This window comes from Equus przewalskii, chromosome 25 (genome assembly GCF_037783145.1).
Source record: "Equus przewalskii isolate Varuska chromosome 25, EquPr2, whole genome shotgun sequence".
Lineage (NCBI taxonomy): Eukaryota > Metazoa > Chordata > Mammalia > Perissodactyla > Equidae > Equus > Equus przewalskii.
In genome coordinates, this window is record NC_091855.1 from 7,912,319 (window position 1) to 7,933,055 (window position 20,737).

The 20,737-nt window shown below is 34.9% G+C and overlaps 1 protein-coding gene across 2 annotated transcripts in view; it reads left to right on the plus strand.

Moving 5' to 3' along the window:
- Window positions 1-20,737, plus strand: part of SLC38A6 (solute carrier family 38 member 6) — a 58,620-nt gene that overhangs the window by 25,782 nt on the left and 12,101 nt on the right. For both annotated transcript variants that reach the window (XM_008539205.2, XM_008539206.2), the window contains exons 6-8: window positions 5,047-5,125; window positions 15,544-15,626; window positions 16,098-16,156. In XM_008539205.2, the coding sequence (XP_008537427.1) occupies window positions 5,047-5,125; window positions 15,544-15,626; window positions 16,098-16,156 (221 nt within the window). The remainder of the gene's footprint in view (window positions 1-5,046; window positions 5,126-15,543; window positions 15,627-16,097; window positions 16,157-20,737) is intronic.

Consider the following 20,737-nt stretch of genomic DNA (forward strand, 5'->3'; position numbering starts at 1 on the left):
ATTTGGGAATGTAAGTTTTAAGCGAAACTCAGCAGCCCTTTTGTGTACTCCAGCAGCACAATTTCTAAATCTCGTAAACACAAAGGTGTAAATAAGATCATTTTCAGTTGAGAACTATAGAAGTCTCAAATTATCAGTTTTTCAAATTCATGGTTTAATTTTAGGTAAGATAGAATCTATTTGGTTTAATTTCTTCCTTTTTTTTTTTCTTTTGCTGGGTAGTGAAGTCTTTTAGACGTACATTCTAATTTACATTGTCTCCTGGGAAACTAGGATTGGGCATGCTGTTACAGCGCCATCTGCTGGTCAGCTCCTCTGTAGTCAAACTGCAGGTTTTTTGAGCCTGAACAGTGTTATCCAGAAATTCTAGAAAGCGCTGCCTTAGAAGAGGAGGGAGAGAGGAAATTTGGAAGGAGAATTTTTTTCACAAGTACTCCCTTTGACAAAATTTACCGGTAAAATGTCACTTCAAAAATATTTTGAATATAATGTATTTCCTAGGAATAATTTTTATTTAAGTTTAATTATATAATTTTTAGAGTAGTAAATATTCTGGTCACTTTTTATTCAGAATTTAAGATCTTGATAAATGATAAAACGAAGATATATGTTTTTCAGGGGTTATTGGGGGGAGGATTTCTCCATACATTTTAATATCCATTTGTGCACAAATTAGGGAAATGACATTGTTTTCAGAGTTTCAAAAAGTCCTATTTTAAAAGGAGAGGTTGTGTTGTGTACCGTTTTGAGTGGGAACAGACTTTCATTGGTACTGGACGTTTAGTAGGAACATCAAGTTAATAAGACACACTGAATGTAGTAAACCAGTTGCTATCAGTGACTAAAAACACGTTTGAAGTAAAATTGAATCTCTCTTAGACGAAAGGCAAACTTGTATTTCCTCCCGTGGCACATCTCTTTAGGACTGGCTGACTGATCTTTTAAGAAGTTGCTGAACTTCCTCCAAGGGCTAAAAGCGAATTCTGTCTTTAAAATAGCTGTCCCGTAATCTCATCTTCATATATGTATTTTGAGTATTTAACAAAAGGGATAATTACTTTTTGTAAACTAATGGCTTGTTAGGCCCAAACTCCAATTGAGGTTTTGTCTGTTTTTGTTTTTTTAGGGAGTTCTGAGAAAAATAGTCCATAACAGTACAGGATTTGTGGGAAGAGAGATTGGTTTTTGTTTTAATTTTTTTAGATTTTGGTGTAATGTTACTATCTCAAATATGTGAGTATAGGAAACTTTCTCTTCTGAACTACACTCATAGCTGTAAATGCAGTAGAATCATAGTGGTAGATGCAGGGGGTCCTTTCATGAAACTCCTCCGCTTGTCTGAGGAATCTTGGGCTAATCACTTTGCCACACCACCTACAAACTTGAAATGAATTACATTGAAAGTACAACTCAAAGTGAAATGAACATTATAAGTGTTTTTAAAAGCTTCTAATTAGTGTTCTGTGTTGTAGAAATTATTTACTTTGAACCCAGCTGTTAAACTCAGCATTCAGAAGCAATTTGTTGTTTAAATGCTGGTGAAAAAAGAGTAATTCTGGGCAGTGGTCCTTTTGATAGACTTTCCTTATTTTTCTTTGCTGTGGTGGATTTCTTCCTCACTTTCCCATAGCATAGTAGTTAATAATGCACATTTCTCAAGCCTGACGGGCTATTTCTACTATTGCTAGCTTGGGCAAGTTACTCTTTGTGCCTCTATTTCTTCATCTGTGAACTAAATAATATCTACCTCACAGGTTTGTGGTGAAGGTGAAATGAGGAAATAACTTGTAAATCTCTTGGAACACTGTCGAGCATCTAACAGGCATCCAAAACACCAAATGTTCGCTGTCCTCATAGTTCTCCCACAGAGCCCTTTCCCTTTTCTGTTTCTGACATTTCTCCCCTCAACCGCCATGCTCCCAATTCATGTGTTTCTCTTTACGATTAAATCAACCAATATTAATACCTTACTACTTGCTATTACCTAATCAAATTTTACCCTATTTTAGTCATTTCTTAATATAACAGTTGCTTCTCCACATGGTTTTTAAAGAATACTTTCAACTTCTGTGTTCTGATTAAGTTGACAGAATTTTTTATTTCCTTCCCAGCACAGTTTCTGTTACATGAGGTCTATTAGCTATGTTTAAAGTGAAAGAGAAAAGAATACCTGTTTCGTTAATGTGGTGAAACTAAATGATTTGTAGTGGCTGAATACCCGTCATTAAGATATGTCTTCTAGTACTAGTTCTGGCTTTGCTGGTTTGGAGGCCAGAACCACTTAACTGTGACCATGGCTCTTATGGATGGCCCTGTTACAGCTATTAATTTAGAGTACAACATGGTGTGTGTTGTATTAGGAGTCTGTGCTATGTATCGATGTCAGCAAAAATCATTTACAAATTCTTGCTTATGACCTGTCTCTAAGATGTCTTTAAACACTTCCTTATGCTATTAATAGAAGACATGAGACAAAAGGTGTGACAGGCAGCTATTTGATCTAGTGAACCTTTTGGTTAAAAACAGTGGATATTTGAGCTCTCCTGTTGATATTATATATTTAAAACTTTTCCAACTTATTTTATTGAACTGATTATTCTTTTTATGTGACTCTAAGATATATTTCCTAACAGTGTCTATTTGGTAATCTTTTTTTGTTTCCTCTCTATATTATATGTAATAGGTTAAAGTGCTAGTCCTTGCATGAAAGTTTACTTATGGTTAAGAAAAAATAATTTAGATAGTGAAAAGAATAGTGTCTTCTTTTGTTTTACTTGCTTAGTCAGTGGAGTTTTTCCCCATCATGAGCTCTGTAGTTTTGTAGCTCTTAAAACAGACACCAGCATTCTCTAAGAAGCAGTATTTTACATGTTTTATTATATTCATATCTTGTATACTGAGATCTTTTTTTGAGAGAGATACATATGGTTAGTGAGTTCATATTTCTTGAAATGTGATGATTCTTCCGACTGGACTCTAATGAAATAGGACTCCCATTTAAAAACTAAAGAGTTAAGGCTACAGCAGAGGATAAAAGTGGTCAGATGATTAGCCAGAGGCTAATAGAAATTCTGGGAAGAATGACAGATTGTATATTAGAAAGAAATATGATCTCATATTCATTGAAGCTTTTTACAACTAAAGATCTAAAAGAAATAATAGCAAATTACTGAAAGATGAATGTCTGAAACTTTAGAAATGCATGTGGTGTTGGATTAATCCAAGCAAGAAAGACTGATGGGCAGATAATAAACTACATTGTGTAGGAAGTCTGCGTTCCTTGTTTTAAAGGTACTTTTTATCTTTTTTTTTTTCCTTGCAAGATATATTTAAGTAGCTCTAGGCCAGTCTCAGGAAATTCAGTTCATGATTTTCATCATCACACCATATGTGTATGATTCTTTGGAATAGATAAAGTATTATAAACAAAGGCCCCAAATCCTTGAGTGGAGGAGGTTAATCTAAACCTTCCTTCTATTCTGTGCCAAATTGATAGCATTTTTCCTTACGAGAGTGTGAACAGTACACCTTTTCACATACAATCAATTGTAACGCCCCATAACTAACAGAGGGTTTGAAGAAATGTACTGTACTTCTGCTGGGGAAAAAGAAATAGTTATGAACCGGAAAATGTGTATATTTTCATTACAGAGAACTGGTTATTGACTGTTCTAAATTTTAATTTTCCATAGGTACATGTTATTTTACTAAAAAATTGAGAGTGTATGTGTTTGTGTGTGTGAGTATTATCTGTCTTCATATAAATTTATCCACAAACTGGTATGTATCCTTTTTTTCTCCAGGGTTAAACGCCCACACAGCACTGTAATAATTGTGGAGAAGCTCAGCTACTTTTAAATATATTGATTGAGGAATATGCATTCTTTTTCTTAAACTATTTGAGCCTCTTAATTTTTCCCCAGATTTTTGCCATTCACACTTGGCGTTCATTTACGTTCTTAGTTTTTGTAGGTCCAAGGAGAAAGTGAAATGTTTCTTGAAATATAAATAAGTAATAAAATTAACATTCTTACATAGTACCCTCCTAATGGATATATTCTTGTTGGCTCTTTTTTAATATATACTTAATCTCTAGGGGAAAGAAAGATTACTACTCTGTTAAACTGAAGTTCTGACTCTAAATCATCTGGGTTTCTATATATTTAAGCATTTAAGTTTAAACTCAGGTGTTTACATATAAGTGAGTTCTGTATTCTGTAATCGTATTATAACATTTCTTAGTATGTGGTGGAAGGTTTATAGGATTTTTTTATTGCTACATCAGAAATAGGATCATTATTAAAATGCTATAAAAGTTAGTTATTTCTTGGATCCTGTCAGGTAAAATCTGAGAAATAATGACTAGCTTCAGGTTTTGACTGCATAATACAGATGAGCCCTGTTAGTAAAATGGAATAAAAGTTGTAAGATATGTCCCTTTAATGTACTTAATGGCTTCCATTGAATCTTTTCTTAACCTGTTTTAGAGGACGATTGAAAATGTAAGTCATGCGTCTTGTTTTGGTTGTGTAATAGCGAGTGTCCATAAGGTGTGTGTGTTGGGCAGGGGCGGGGGGTGGCAGAGGCAGGGAGGGAGACTTCTAGGGGGAGGTCTCTCTCTCTAGTGAGAAAGAACAAACAAACAAAATTATTAGCTGTACTTATTAGACTTGTGTTTCTATATCACTTGTTGCTAAACTAAACTCTAGTGCCTTTGACAAGGGTGATGATGTGTGAGATTTTGCAAAACTTCAAACAAAATTTCATTTATAAATGGCCTGTAATCAAGACTCTTTCTCTTACTTAAATAGTTTGCCTTGGACTTGAGAGATAAACAAAGGATAATGAACTTACCAAATTATTCTTCTCTACAAAGTTACTTCTCTCCACTTCTGGTGTATACATATCTTTGAGGATAGTGCAGTACCAGTTAATCTTCCACATGTTGTCAGAGCCCTAATGGACATCTGTGTTTTGGATAGATTATTCTTTAAATGGTTAAAAATTATAGGATTCTAATAGGAACTCTTTTTATTCTTTTTTCAGCTATGTCATCTTATCTTTTAATTATTAAAACAGAGCTTCCTGCTGCTATTTCAGAATTTTTGTCTGGAGACTATAGTAGGTAAGAAAAAATATTTCACATTGTATCCATTCATTTATTAACTCAATAAATATTTATTAAGCTCTAGTGGGAAGTAAAACGTAGTCCCTGCCCTCGAGAGACTTACAAATTAGGCAGGGGCAGAGTAGTAACAGAGAAGATGACACTCAGTAGACGTTTACTGATGATCCATTATGTACACAGTACTGTGCTGTGATGCCTCTGAAGTGCCAGGTGTAACCTTTGCGTTCTTCGGTGGTATGATAGGGCGGGACAGGTATGAGCTAGCTCTTGGAGAAGAGTACAGGAGAAATTTCTGAGGATATGAAGGATTGGGGTGGGGATTGGGGTTGGGAATGGGGGAGGGCTGAGAGTACTGACAGTAAAGGTTTAACCAATGGAGGGGAGTGGATAATACTGCTGTCACTTCTCAGCAAACCATAGTGATAAGGATAAATCATAGTGATAAAGTTACAACCATACTTGTGTAAGATTCCTATTAGAAAGCATGATTTAAAAAAATAAATTATCAGGCCAGCCCCAGTCGCCCAGTAGTTAAGTTTGGTGCACTCTGCCTAGGCTGCCCGGGTTGGGTTCCTGGGTGTGGACTTATACTACTCCTCTGTCAGTGGCCATGATGTGGTGGTGACCCACATACAAAATAGAGGAAAATTGGCAACAGATGTTAGCTCAGGACAAATCTTCTTCGGCAGTCAATCAGTCACTCAATCAATTAATTGCAGGGACTTAATTGTTTCATTTCCTGTTTCTTAACAATATTATAAATAATACTAAACCACATTATACCTCCTTTCTCCTTATTTTAAAAATACTAGGTTCTAAAGACTATTGACTCATCTTTTTTTATGGGGAAAAAACAAATTAATTATACTTTTCACTACATAGATTAAGAAATTTTGAGAAGGATAAACTTGAAAGGACAGAATACTTTTAATTGTCATCAGGTTATTTCACATAATTTCTAAACCACAACACAAAAACCTGTTGGACTTCTAGATTTAAATATTTGGTTGTTTTGCTCCAACATTTGAACTTGTTCTGGGTTGCAGGGCAAGTTTTCAAAATTTGGTTTTTACCTTTTACAACTTGGCTTCCATTAAAGAATTCTACTTAGACAACTGCAAATACATATTTGTAAGGAAAGTATGATGTACGTTAGATCTGAATAGGAACCATCAAGAAACTGTGGTTGAAAAAAGGTAGCTAGACGTCTTTAATGATTTTTCATCATCAGAAGATATTGTGCCTTTGTATAGTAATTTACAGTTTACAAGATTTCCACATTCATGATCACATTTGATGCTCACAACTTCCTTGTTTTATCCACAGCTTTATCTAGTTTTAAGTTTTAGTTTAACTAAAGTTTTAGTTTAACTGTTAGTTTGATAAACAATTGCTGTAAGAAATAGCTATGTGAAATTCACTTTGGCATTTGCTGTAAAAATATTGAGGACAACTTCTATTACTCAAAAAATTCTATGTGATAAATTTCTTTTATAATTTAAGGCTAAGAACTCAAGGCAATATGAGGTAGAATAAAGAAGGTTAGACTAAGAGTAAGGAGACATGCTTTCTACCCATTTCATATTCAGTAACCTCAGGAAATTAACTTCTTTTGGCTATAAAAGTTAATTCTGAGCCTTAGGTTTCTTAGCATAGTGGGAGTACTAGTATTGCCTTCTTAACAAAGTTGTTGAGATGGTCAAATAAGATATTATACATACACATGCTTTTGTAAGCTGATGGCATAGTGTAATTGTGGAGAATTAAGAAATTCCGATAATAATAACTGTATTAAAGATGGTTTTTCTCTCTTTGCCCTGTTGGGAAGTTCAGAGTCAAATTTGAATGTATTGCATAAGCTATGTTAATACTAATAGATGTCACATGTGTTTTCCTTTTTCTTAGCCCTGAATTTGGTGATTTCTATTTACATTTTTTTTTATTGTCATATGTCTTTATGGAAAGAGGAGGGCTAAAAATACATATAAAATTTTAGAAATAATTAAGGTGGTATGTGACAGAACTGTTATTAAAACTTTTATCATAGCTTCATTTTAAACCAATTGCCATTTACTTTATTGGGGTTTTTTTCTGGTTTCTTTAAATAAGTAAAAATTAACTCCCATCTTACTCATATTAGTAAAAAATCGATTAAAATGTTTTTATGTGTCAGAAATGGATTTCTAGAGGCTGGCCCCATGGCCAAGTGGTTAAGTTCACGCACTCCACTTCAGCAGCACAGGGTTTCGCTGGTTTGGATCCTAGCTGCAGACCTAGCACTGCTCATCAAGCCGTGCTGAGGTGACGTCCCACATAGTGGAGCCAGAAGGACCTACAGCTAGAATATACAACTATGTACTGGGGGCCGTTGGGGAGAAGAAGAAGAAGAAAAAAGATTGGCAACAGATGTTAGCTCAGGTGCCAATCTTAAAAAAGAAATGGATTTTTAAAACTGTATGCTTAAAAATAGTGTGGCCAGTTTGCATTCTCTTTTATGATGTTTTAAAATTGCACATCTTTTTAGCAGCCTCATCTTGTTTTAAATTAATATATATTCTCTTATTTTGGATTTTGAAGTTTTGAAAAACATTAATAAGCCACTAATTATTAATTGGTTAGAATGCAGATAAAACATTAGTCTTTAAAGTTTAGTGCTATCAAATAATTAAGAAACAAATGTTATGGTGATTGACTTAACTATCTAGGGCAGTTTATTTCTAACAATATTTCTTCTATGGGATCAATATGATATTGATATGCTTTTGTTTTAGGGTTTGATTTGCAGTAAATTGCAGTTAAGATCTTTCACGCGTGCTTATTTTCTGGGTTATATGTGGGCTTTGATGTACCTTTGTGAAATATAAACCTTTATAAAGACGATACCAAAAAGAAACTTTATGTTCATAATATTGTAATTTCAAAAATTACTGTTAGAAGTCAGAAGCTGTAATACTTAAATACCAAACTTTTATGAGGCATCTATATTTTTCATAGAATAACATATATTTTAAAAATCTATGGCTGTTAAAAGTTGGAAGCTCTCTGTTAACATTTAATGATCTTGTCAGGGGAATATGATTGACACAATTAAGTTGTCTTGCATTTGAGTTACATAATTGATATGGGATGTGAGTGAGATCCTAATTCAGAACATATGATACTCTTGTTCTATTGTATTTGAGAATGAAATTAAAGCAATTTATAAATAAATCTGGTTTTCATTAAAATATGGAAAAAAACATCTGCATGCCAATGCATTTACAATACAGCTAAGGATTTATACTCTATATTTCATACTTGGAACATTTTTATCATATAGGATTAAATCCACAGATCAATCAAACAAGTTTTCTAGGAAGTATAAAACTTTTCACTCTAATTCTTTTAGCAAAAAGAGAATGTATTTAGATTGCAGTAGGAAAACAGGGATTCTGTTAGGTGATTCTTTTTCCCACCCCTTAGGAAAAAATTTAAGGTTAGTATATTGCTCTAAAATCTTGATTTATAAAATATGTTTATTCAGTATATGCTTTTTAAAATTTCTTTTAACTGGTTTGTATTTCTCAGGCTGAGGTTTTATTTTGTAAGTTTAATCATTTCTGTTCTTTGGAAAATATCCATTGCCAAACAGTTCAGTCGACTGTGACATGCACATGAAATCTAAACTAACTTTACTGTGCATTGCTGTATTGTCTTTATTGTTGAGGAATGTTAAAGAAAAGCATTGTATTTACAATCAGCTTTATTAACATAATAAATAAGCATAGGAAATTATTAGTAATAACCAGTAGCCAAGCCAGGGATAAAGAAATTATATTTTGCAATAAAGTTCTTTTTATATTAGGAAATTAAAGTTCAGTCCTTTGAAGGGGAGAGTGTAAAGAAAGCACAATCTTGAAATAAATGAGGCAGTATCTGCAAAATACCATAACCTCACCATTACTATTCAAGAGTAGAGAGTGTTTCCATTGCTTCTGTCACTAAGATAATCATCATCCTTTTCCTGACTTTCCAGACATATAAAATGAAGTTGTTGAGCCAGATGATCTCTGCAGCCTCTTCTAGCTCTAATATTCCATAACTCTGATTCTGAGTTACTGCTGGGAGGAGGTGAGGTTATTTTCAGACCTACAGTTTAGTGCTTTGCGCAGTCATGTGGCTTCTATGGACATGAATGAACTATGACCTGAAATAGAATAAAGTTATAAAGTATAATATAATAGTACAAGTTTTAAGTTAAGGGTTTCAAAGTGTTCTCTTATTCTTTTGCAAGAGAAGAGTCTTTGGTCCTGAGGATTAACGTGCTCCCTTTGCACAAGTCTACGTTCATGACAGCAGGGACAGCAGAACTAACAGATGGAATCTGCTCTGGGGCTCCTTTGGGCCTTTTTTCTCCTGGCACTGCAACTGTCTGGTCTGATACTGGGTCCCAGAAGGAGGGAGATTTCAGGCATAGAGCCCTGGGCTTTTTGCCAGCTTCAGAAATTTAGTTGCCAGGTGTTCCTCAATGAGATATTTTGAAGTTCCTATTTTGATACATTCTCAAGAATGACTAGAAGATGAACATGCCAAGTATCATTTTGTATTTTTAATGTGCGTCCTCTCTTAGGACCTCTTGCATACCAGGAATTGAGGGGCATGTGCAAATGCAGCTTCAGGTCCATTAGAGCTAGAAATACTTGTGCATAGGTTTTAGTTTCTGGCACATGCATTTCCTAAAGACGTGAATTAGGGTGGAGAAGGGAAACGTGTGATCATGGTGCTATTTCTGCTGCTGCTCCTTCTCTCTTCTGTTCAAGAGGAAGTTGTCAGCACCCAATAGTACCCATTACAGATGCATTAGAAAGGACTTCCTCATGAGCCAGGTGTAAAAGAGACACAGTGAATCATAAAGTCCATGTTAGAAGCCAGGAGTTGAAACTCATGTGGAGGAAAACCCTGTCTTTTTTTTTTTTTTTTTTTTAAATTGAGATATAATTGGCATAACATTGTATAAGTTTAAGGTGTGTAATGTGTTGATTTGATACACTTATATGTTACAATATGATTGCCACCATAGTGTTAACACCTCCATCATGTCACATAATATCATTTCTTTTTTGCTGTGAGAACATTTAAGATCTAGTCTCTTAGCAACTTTCAAGTATATAATACAGTATTGTTAACTATAATCACAACACTGTGCATTAGATCCTCAGAACTTATTCCTCCTCTAACTGCAAGTTTGTACTATTGGCCAACGTCTCCTCAGTTCCCCCACTCCTAGCCCCTGGTAACCACCATTCTACTAAGTTCTATGAGTTTGACTTTTTTAGATTCCACATGTAAGTGATATACAGTGTTTGTCTTTGTCTGACATATCTCACTTAGCATAATGCCCTCAAGGTCTGTTCATATTGTCACAAATGGCAGAATTTCCTTTTTTCTCATGGCTGAATAATGTACCACATCTTCTTTATCCATTCACCCACTGACAGACACTTAGGCTGTTTCCATATCTTGGCTATTGGAATAATGCTGCAGTAAACATGTGAGTGCAGATATCTTGTTTTAATTTCCCTTGGATATATGCCCAGATTGGGATTGCTGGATCATAGGGTAGTTCTATTTTTAATTTTTTGAGGAACCTCCGTACTGTTTTCCATGGTGGCTGAATCAGTTCACATTCCCACCAACAGTGCACAAGGGTTCCCTTTCCTCCACATTCTTTTTTTTTTTTTTTTAAGATTTTATTTTTCCTTTTTCTCTTAAAGCTCCCCCAGTACATAGTTGTGTATTTTTAGTTGTGGGTCCTTCTAGTTGTGGCATGTGGGACGCTGCCTCAGCATGGCCCGACGAGCAGTGCCATGTCCACGCCCAGGATTCGAACCAGCAAAACCCTGGGGCCCCGAAGCACAGCATGTGAACTTAACCACTCGGCCACGGGGCCGGGCGGGCCCCTCCACATTCTTGTCAATACTTATCTCTTGTCTTTTTGATAATACCCATACTAACAAGTGTGAGGTGATATCTCATTGTGGTTTTAATTTGTATTTCCCTGGTGAATAGTGATGTTGAGCATCTTTTCATTTACCTGTTGTCCATTCATATGTCTTCTCTGGAAAAATGTCTGTTCATTTCCTCTGCCCTTTTTAAAATCAGATAGTTTGATTTTTTGTTATTGAGTGGTATGAGTTCTTTATATATTTTGGATATTAACCCTTTATCAGATAATATAGTTTCCAAATATTTTCTCCCATTCTGTAGATTGCCCTTTCATTTTGTTGTTTCTTTTGCTGTGCAGAAGCTTTTTAGTTTAATGTAGTCCCACTTATTTTTACTTGAGTTGCTTGTGCTTTTGGTATCATATTCAAAAAATTGTTGCCAAGACCAGTGTCAAGGAGATTTTTCCATATGTTTTCTTTTAGGAGTTTTGTGGTTTCAGGTCTTACATTTAAGTCTCTAATCCATTTCAAGTTAATTTTTGTGAGTGGTGTAAAATAGGAGTCCAATTTCATTTTTCTACATGTGGTTATCTAGGTTTCCCAGTGCCATTTATTGAGGAGACTTCTTTCCCCATTGACTATTCTTGGCTCCTTTGTCAAATATTAGTTGACTGTATATGGGGGTGGGGGTATTGTTTCTGGGCTCTCTATTCTGTTCCATTGGTCTATTTTTATACTAGTACTATACTGTTCTGATTACTATAGCTTTGTAGAATAGTTTGAAATCAGAAGGTGTGATACCTCTAGCTTTGTTTTCTTTCTCAGAGTTACTTTGGCTATTCATGATCTTTTGTGGTTCCATACAAATTTTAGGATTGTTTGTTCTATTTCTATAAAAAATGTTATTGGAGTCTTGATAGGGATTGCATTAAATCTATAGATGGCTTTAGGTGGTATGGACATTTTAACAGTTAATTCTTCCGATCCATGAACATGGACGGGATATCTTTCCATTTGTTTGTGTCTTCTTCAATTTCTTTCATCAAAGTCTTGTAGTTTTCAGTGTACAGCTCTTTCACTTTCTTGGTTAAATTTATTCCTAAGTATTTTATTGTTTTTGTTGCTATTGTGGGTGACATCATTTTCTTTATTTCTTTTTCAGATATTTTGTTTTTCATGTATAGAAATGCAACTGATTTCTGTATGTTGATTTTGTATCCTGCAACTTTACTGAATTTGTTGATTAATTTGAACAGTTTTTTGGTTGAGTCTTCAGGATTTTCTATATGTAAGATCATATGATCTGCAAATAAAGACAGATTTACTTCTTTCTTTCCAATTTGGATGCCTTTTATTTCTTTATCTTTTCTGATTGTCCTAGCTAGGACTTTTGGTACTATGTTGAATGCATGGTGAAAGTGGGCACCCTTGTCTTGTTCCTGATCTTAGAGAAAAAGCTTCCAACCTTTCACCGTTGAATATGATGTTAGCTGTGGGTTTGTTGTATACGGCCTTTATTATGGTGAGGTATGTTCCTTCTGTACACACTTTCTTGAGGGTTTTTATCATGAAAGGATATTGAATTTTATCAAATGCTTTTTCAGCATCTCTTGGGATGATCATATGATTTTTATCTTTCATTTTATTAATGTGCTGTATCACATTTATTGATTTGCAGATGTTGAACCATTCTTGCATCCCAGGGATAAATCCCACTTGATCATGGTGTATGATCCTTTTAACGTGCTGTTGAATTCAGTTTGCTAATATTTTGTTGAGAATTCTTACATCTATATTCATCAGGGATGTTGGTCTGTAGTTTTCTTTTTTTGTAGTGTCCTTTTGTGACTTTGGTGTTAGGGTAATACTGGCCTTATAAAATGAGTTTGGGAGTGTTCGCTCCTCTTGAGTTTTTTGGAAGAGTTTGAGAAGGATTGCTGTTAATTCTTCTTTAAACATTTGGTAGAATTCTCTAGTAAAACCATCCGGTCCTGGGCTTTTCTTTTTGGGGAGGTTTTTGATTACTGATTCAGTCTCCTTACTCATTATTGGTCTGTTCATATTTTCCATTTCTTCATGATTCAGTCTTGGTATGTTGTATGCTTCTAGGAATTCATCCATTTTCTTAATTCTACATGACAGTCGGAGACTTTGGCTACCTGGTAGAGAAAGAGGATGCATTATCGCAAACTGGGAATTCTGAGAGCATCTGCCGAATGATTTGAAAAAGTAATCCCTATTGTCTTTGATGCTCCCCCTTCCACATTAGCATGAATTTTACGTTGTTACTGTTGTGCATGTATATATGTATATGTTTCAGTGTAAAAATATGACAGCCACATTATAGACAATTTAGAAAAGGAAGTAAATAAAAACTATACATAATACTATCTCTTACCTAGTTACTGTTATCATTTTATTTTCTTTGAATTTTTCTCAAAAAGCTCTTTTAAAACATGGTTAATAACTGTATATGTTGTATTTCTATCATTAGCATTTTCCATTTTACTAAATTGTCTTCTATAAAAAGCTGCATAACATTACATCGAGTATACTGTAAATGACCTAAATATTTTCTGTTATTGGATATGTAGGATTTCTCCTCAGCTTCTTAATATTATAATAATGTTGTACTCACAGCTTCATGCACATAGAATTCTTTATATTTTAGATGATTTTCTTAGAGTAGGTTATCTCTTATCTCTTTTATTGCTCTTGTTACATATTTTGAGTGTTTTTCAAGAAGATAGTACTAATTGACAAGATAACTAGCAATGTGTGAAGGACCAATTATGACACATCCTTGAATATTATTTTTTAAACAATTTTACTAGTTTAATTTCAACAGCCTCATTATTTATTTCTTTAATTAGCACCAGCAATTGAATGTTTCAAGTGTATTTACTAGTTGTACTTCTTTCATGAATTGTTTGCCTTTTACATGCTAAAGTCAAGTCTTTATTATTAAAGTCTTGGAGAATTAACTCTAACTTTTTAAAACTTCTACACATATACTTTATATTGAAAAATTGAAACCATATATATGCAAAAAAGGAGAAAATAAAAATTGCTCATATTGCTACCACATAGAAATATGCACTTTGGTATTTTAAGTATATCCTTCTGACTTTTTTTCTATGTGCACCCATTTTTTTTTTTAAATAATCAAATATACCATCACACTCTAACCTACCTTTTTCATTCAATATTCTAATGCCTTTGTATGAAAAATTTAATACATGGTAATTCATGCCCTTTCCTGAAAATTTGAAAAATATGGAAAACTGTAAAGAAGAAAAATTACCTATCTTTCTACCACCCAGAGATAATCCTTGTTAATATATTGCAGTTCTTTTCCATTTTTAATGATTCTATATTTTTCTTCAAAATTGCTATTATTGCTATTATGCTATATATATTTATGATGTTTACTGAATGCTCATATTATTATACCTGTAAAATTTCTTTTTTATGATTGTCCCATAGTCTCATAATTTGTTTTAATATTGTCATGGTCTCAGATGTTTGTTTCCAATTTTCATTATTTTAAGTATTTTCAATAAACCTCTTTTTATAAAAATTTTTGTTATTATTGCTGATTGTTTCCTTATTTTTGTTATTATTGTTGTTTGGTGAGGAAGATAAGCCCTGAGCTAACATCTGTTGCCCATCTTCCTGTCTTTGCTTGAAGAAGATTGTCACTGAGCTGACATCTGTGCCAGTCTTCCTCTACTTTGTATGTGGGATGCCACCACAGCATGGCTTGATGAGTGGTGTGTAGGTCCATGCTCAGGATCCGAACCTGTGAAGCCCAGGCTGCTGAAGCAGAGTGCGCAGACTCAACCACTACACTACTAGGCCAGCCCCTGTTTCCTTATTTATTTATTTATTTGTTTATTTATTTATTGTGGAAGGTTAGCCCTGAGCTAGCATCCGTGCCCATCTTCCTCTACTTTATATGTGGGACGCCTGCCACAGCATGGCTTGATGAGCAGTGCGTAGGGCTGTGCCTGGCATCTGAACCAGTGAACCTGGGCTGCTGAAGCAGAGCACGCAAACTTAATCGCTGTGCCACGGGGCCAGCCCCCACTGTTTCCTTATTTTTAATAGTCTTTTATAAGTGTTAAATATTTAAAGCTTGTCAATATCTATTACCAAATTGCTTTCCAGAAAGGTCATGTACACAGTTTATACTTTTATCAGTTTTGTGCACAGCTCATCACTCCTCACCAACATTGACCATTATCTTGTTTTTAAATATTTGCTAATGTAGTAGTTGAAAAGTGGCATCTCATTGTTTTGATACATCCCTTAAGTGTAAATTCATTAATAAGAATAACAGGATCCCACAAGAACATATTCTAACAAAAGGAAGTAGGCTTTTCCTAATGGGTGGTTGTAACGGTTATAGCTGTGTGAGTGTGAGTGTGTGTGTGTAAGCACAAACACTCCAGTCCTATACCTAAAATAGAACCATTTTTTCCCTAATAGGTCATGGTATCTTGATGGACAAACACTACTAATAATCATTTGCATTGGCATTGTGTTCCCTCTTGCACTTCTTCCTAAAATAGGTAAGTCTTTATAGAAGAGGACATTATTTATGTAGAAGAAAGAAAGAAAGACAATAATGTTAAGGGGCTTTTAAACTTCACAGTACCACATTTTTAGCAGAAGGGTAGTGGTTATGAATAGTTTTGAACTTGGACTTACTTTAGGTTGTTCAGCCTTCAGCCCTCCCTAGTTAACCTATTACTTGGTTTGCTCTAGTATTTTGTCTGCCCAACTAAAATAAAATCTTTACAGCAGAACATTAAAGAGCAGCCTTTCCTTACAGTGTACCATTAGTGGTAAGCCAGTTCCAATTCTGCTGTACAGAGCTACATAAATGATCTGTGACAGATAGTTGGAATGTTGTTATTCTCAACCCTAAGCCCCAGATACCAAGCGCTATAATAGAAAACATGCCCAAGATGCATAGCTTTAGCTCTACGTGAGGATCACTTTCCTTATAAATTGCTTTTTATTTTACTGTTATTTTACAGGCTTCCTTGGCTACACAAGTAGTTTATCATTTTTCTTTATGGTGTTCTTTGCTCTTGTGGTAAGTTTAAAATATAGTGTTTTGCTTATCTCCTCACAAAAATTGAACTCACTGTGTTAATGCCTTTTTCTTTTAACTCTGTTTTGTGTTGGGAAGGCATCCCATTTTCTCTCAGTGTGTGATTAAAAGCACTTTTGTTCCACAAAATCATTTCCTTCATTGTGTCTATTTTGAAGAGGCTTAGCTAGAGCAGTATTTCAAATTCAGTATCTCTTGTGGTTAACTAGAGAGGAGAGCACACCGATTCTGGTAAAACCTTAAACGGAATATGATTCTTCGTGTAGGTATATGTATCAGTTTATTTCTGTACAATGTTGTGTGTGTATGTGTGGAAGAGGTACTCAAGCATGAGAATCAGGCTGGTTTTAATCTGTAAAATCAATTTGATACTATTCATCATAATTTTGAATCTTTGCTCCATTAATGAAACCAGAGCTTCTGGGACTTAACCATTGTGATCCAGTTGGGGTGCCTGAGTTCCATCTGGTCTGCTTTATTCAGCATAGATAAATTCTCGTAAAAAGACTACTGCAAAGAAATGTTTTTCTTCACATGTGGAATGTGGTTTTTTTTCTTATTTTTTAAAATTAACTCATTTTTACTATAACACAGGAAAAATATCTATCAGATGGTAAACCTAATTCATTTTAATATTTATAAAATAATTTAATATAAAGATAAAAGAATTTGAATTTCTGATTTCTTTTAATTCTTCTAAAACAGATTTTAACATCCCAAAGATAGTATCTTTCTGTGAAATTTTGGAAAAAAAGTCCTTTTTCTCTTTGTATAGCAGTTTATTCCAAAGTCAATATCTAAGTGTCAAACCTTAAGTAGGGTTAAACATTTTAAACTTGCCAAGAAGATACATTTTTTTTTTTTTTTTTAAAGATTTTATTTTTTCCTTTTTCTCCCCAAAGCCCCCCGGTACATAGTTGTGTATTCTTCGTTGTGGGTTCCTCTAGTTGTGGCATGTGGGACGCTGCCTCAGCGTGGTCTGACGAGCAGTGCCATGTCCGCGCCCAGGATTCGAACCGACGAAACACTGGGCCGCCTGCAGCGGAGCGTGCGAACTTAACCACTCGGCCACGGGGCCAGCCCCAAGAAGATACATATTTTAATAGCTTGATTAAATTCTTAAAATCATAAACTTGATTAAGTTCTTCCTTATTAATGAATGAAAAATAAATGAAAGAAAAATGCCATCCAGGAGAGCAAGACAACACATCAGTAGTTAAACCATATTATAGAGCCAGGTTTCCGAGCTGTCTAAACAGCCTAGGATGCATTTAACTTAGGCTGGACTATCTTCTGGGATACAAGGGTAAAACAAGTTTAGCGTGGGTAATTGAAGTGGAAATGACTCTAGTTTCAGTGTACAGAAATGTTTACACTTTAATGAATGCTCTTAAAACTAAAAATACTTAACAGTGTTCACATTTAATCATTTGTTAGAATTTTTTTTTTTTTTAAAGATTGGCACCTGAGCTAACAACTGTTGCCAATCTTCTTCTTTTTTTTTTCTCTGCTTTTTTTCTCCCCAAATCCCGCCAGTATACAGTTGTATATTTTAGTTGTGGGTCCTTCTAGTTGTGGCATGTGGGACGCTGCCTCAACGTGCCCTGATGAGCGGTGCCATGTCTGTGCCCAGGATCCGAACCAGTGAAACCCCAGGCTGCCAAAGCGGAGCATGCAAACTTAACCACTCTGCCATGGGCCGGCCCCATTTGTTAAATTTATTAACATAAAATCATTGCCCTCCTCCCGAAATTGTCTGACATGTATCTTACAAGTAAGTGAATTGAACATACACTTTTTTTCCAGATTTTTTCTTCCAATTTTTTTGAGATTTAATTGACATGCAGCACTATATAAGTTTAAGGTGTACAGCATAATGACTTCATTTACATATATTGCAAAATGATTACCACCATAAGTTTAGTTAACATTCATGAACATATACTTTTTAGGCTCTACATTGAAGAGGGAAATAAATATTTTCTCCATAATCTGATTGTCGAGAAGCAACTACATGGGTAGGAGTGGCCCACCTACGCAAATGAACATATGGATATTAAAAAGAATCAGTATTGATAACATTGAATTTTTTCCTCACAGACAATTGGCAGTCCAAACATTGCATAGATAGGAGTAATTAGGTTTTATAGCCAATAATTTGAAGCCAGTGAAATGTATTGATACGCTATGTCTATTGTAGTTTTCACAGTATTCATTTCTGTCATGGCAGGTACCTTAATTTGATGCAGATTTCTACTGTGGCAGTCATATGGAAGTAATGCCCTTATTCTGCATTTGTTGTAATGCTTTACAAACTATCTGCTCGAAGTTTTACCTGTAAGCACACTTTAAAATTGGTCTACAATGGGACAATGAAGAACACTCTGTATACTTTTTTTTAACGCTGTTTTTCATCAGCATATTTATTTTACACTGAGTGTTAGGTTTTGAAATGCATAGTGGTTAAGGAAAGGAAAAACGTATATATTAACCCAGATTTTTTTGAAGGATATCAATTTTTTCATTGATTATTTTCGTCAGTATGTTTGTAAACCTATGTAACAGTTATATTACGTTTTTAAAAAGCAGTCCAGAGAACTATTATTTTCTTAAATTACACTTTTCAAATAATGCAAATCAAAACCTATACTCTTATCTATTGTCCCAGATCCTTATGCTGCATCAAAAATTTTAACAAATTTTTGCCCTCTCTGAAATATCTAAAATTTTAAAAATAAATTTTATTTTAGCAGTGACTCAGAATGACAGCAACCAGATGGATTTACCTTTTTTGGTAAATTTACCTTTTTTGGCCCATTTTAGGACACAAACGTATTGCCATTCTTTCCAAAAGTTCTGTCTTGAGTATAGATTAGTATTCTAAGTAATGTTTTAATAAGTCAAAATAGAATTATTTGAATGGATTTTGGTCAGAGCTTCCTTCTAGTGAGCACCGTGTTAGGCCTTATACGGTGGGGGGAGTTGAACCTGGACACTAGGTTTAAGGATCTGTCAATCTAGTAGAGGAGATAAAATAAATGTACGAGGGGAAAACTGAGAACAATATAGGCAATACGTAACCAAGTGTTGACGTATTTGCTTCAGAGTAAGAATTGCAAGAGTTGAGAGGAAAGAAGGATCACTGAGAGCTAGAATAAAGAAGGATGTGGAAGGAAATAAAACTTGAGCTGAGCCTTGAAAGGTGGGAAGGACTTGGAGCAGTGAAGAAGGAAGGGCCTTTTCTGCAAGAGAACACGTATTTTTAATACTTAGTCTTACTTTTCCCTTTGTTTTTCTAACCCCTGGAGTTACCTTCTACCGTGTTCTGTCTTCAGCCTGAGCGAAGACTCTTGTTACTCTTTGTTGTTGTGTATCTTTCCGTTCCTGTTCTGTACTTGCGCTTTGTAGGACATCATCTCTATCCAAGCCATTCCACCAGGCAGGCTTGGGGTTGGGCCAGGTCTCTGCGGAGAAATTAGCTGTAGTAACCGAATTTTATATTAATGTAAAATCAGGTTGTTAGTGATATTTTCTAATTAGCGAAAAACTAATGATTATATTGCATTTTGGAGTGTTGTTTTGACTTTTTTTTTTTAATTGGCACCTGAGCTAACATCTGTTGCCAATCTTTTTTTTTTTTTCTTCTTCTGCTTCTTCTTCTCCTCCCCGAAGCCCCCTAGTACATGGTTGTATATTCTAGCTGTAGGTCCTTCTGGTTGTGGCATGTGGGACGCTGCCTCAGCGTGGCCTGAGGAGCAGTGCCGTGTCCGCGCCCAGGATTCAAACCGGCAAAACCCTGGGCTGCCGAAGCAGAGCGCGCAAACTCAACCACTCGGCCACGGAGCAGACACCTGTTTTGACATATTTTGATTTGCAAGCCTAGTAATGACAGCTGATAAAACAAATGAGGTAGCTCACATACAGAGCTTATCGAAGTACACGGTACGCAAGCCCTCCGTTAGGTGGCTGTCGCTGCCACCACTACCACTGTTAGTAAGGGGAAGTGTGAGACACTGAATTTGAGGCAGGGCTGAAGAGAAAGACCAGTAACAACCTTGCTTCTCTAGCTTCTACCTCATGCCATCATACTTTTTTGAAAACATCAGAAAAAAAAAATGGTGGGATTTTTGCTTTTGATTTTTTTCTTTCTTCTTGCTAAGTTGACCATTTAGTTTTATTCCATATTGAAAACTTATGTATAAGTGACAAAACCACTTGCCCATTTATCCTTCTAATTCTTTTTTCTTGATAAGGGTTTTAATTAAGAGTAATTAGTTCAATCGCTAACTTAATCCTAAAAGTCTGTGTTTTCCTTAGATGTTTTATCACTATATAAAATTTTGATTGACTTGGTTAAAATCCAAAACTAGATAAATACTGAATAGGAATAGGAATAGTATTTACTTACTGTCTCCTGCAAAGGACATATACTTTCTTTATTCTTCTTGCCCCTTTGTACGTTGGGTTTTAGCTTGGAGCAAACATTTACAGAGTAATTACGTACCCTGAAACAATGACAACAATGGCAGTGTGGGCACAACCACAACTGTAGGTCTAGGAACA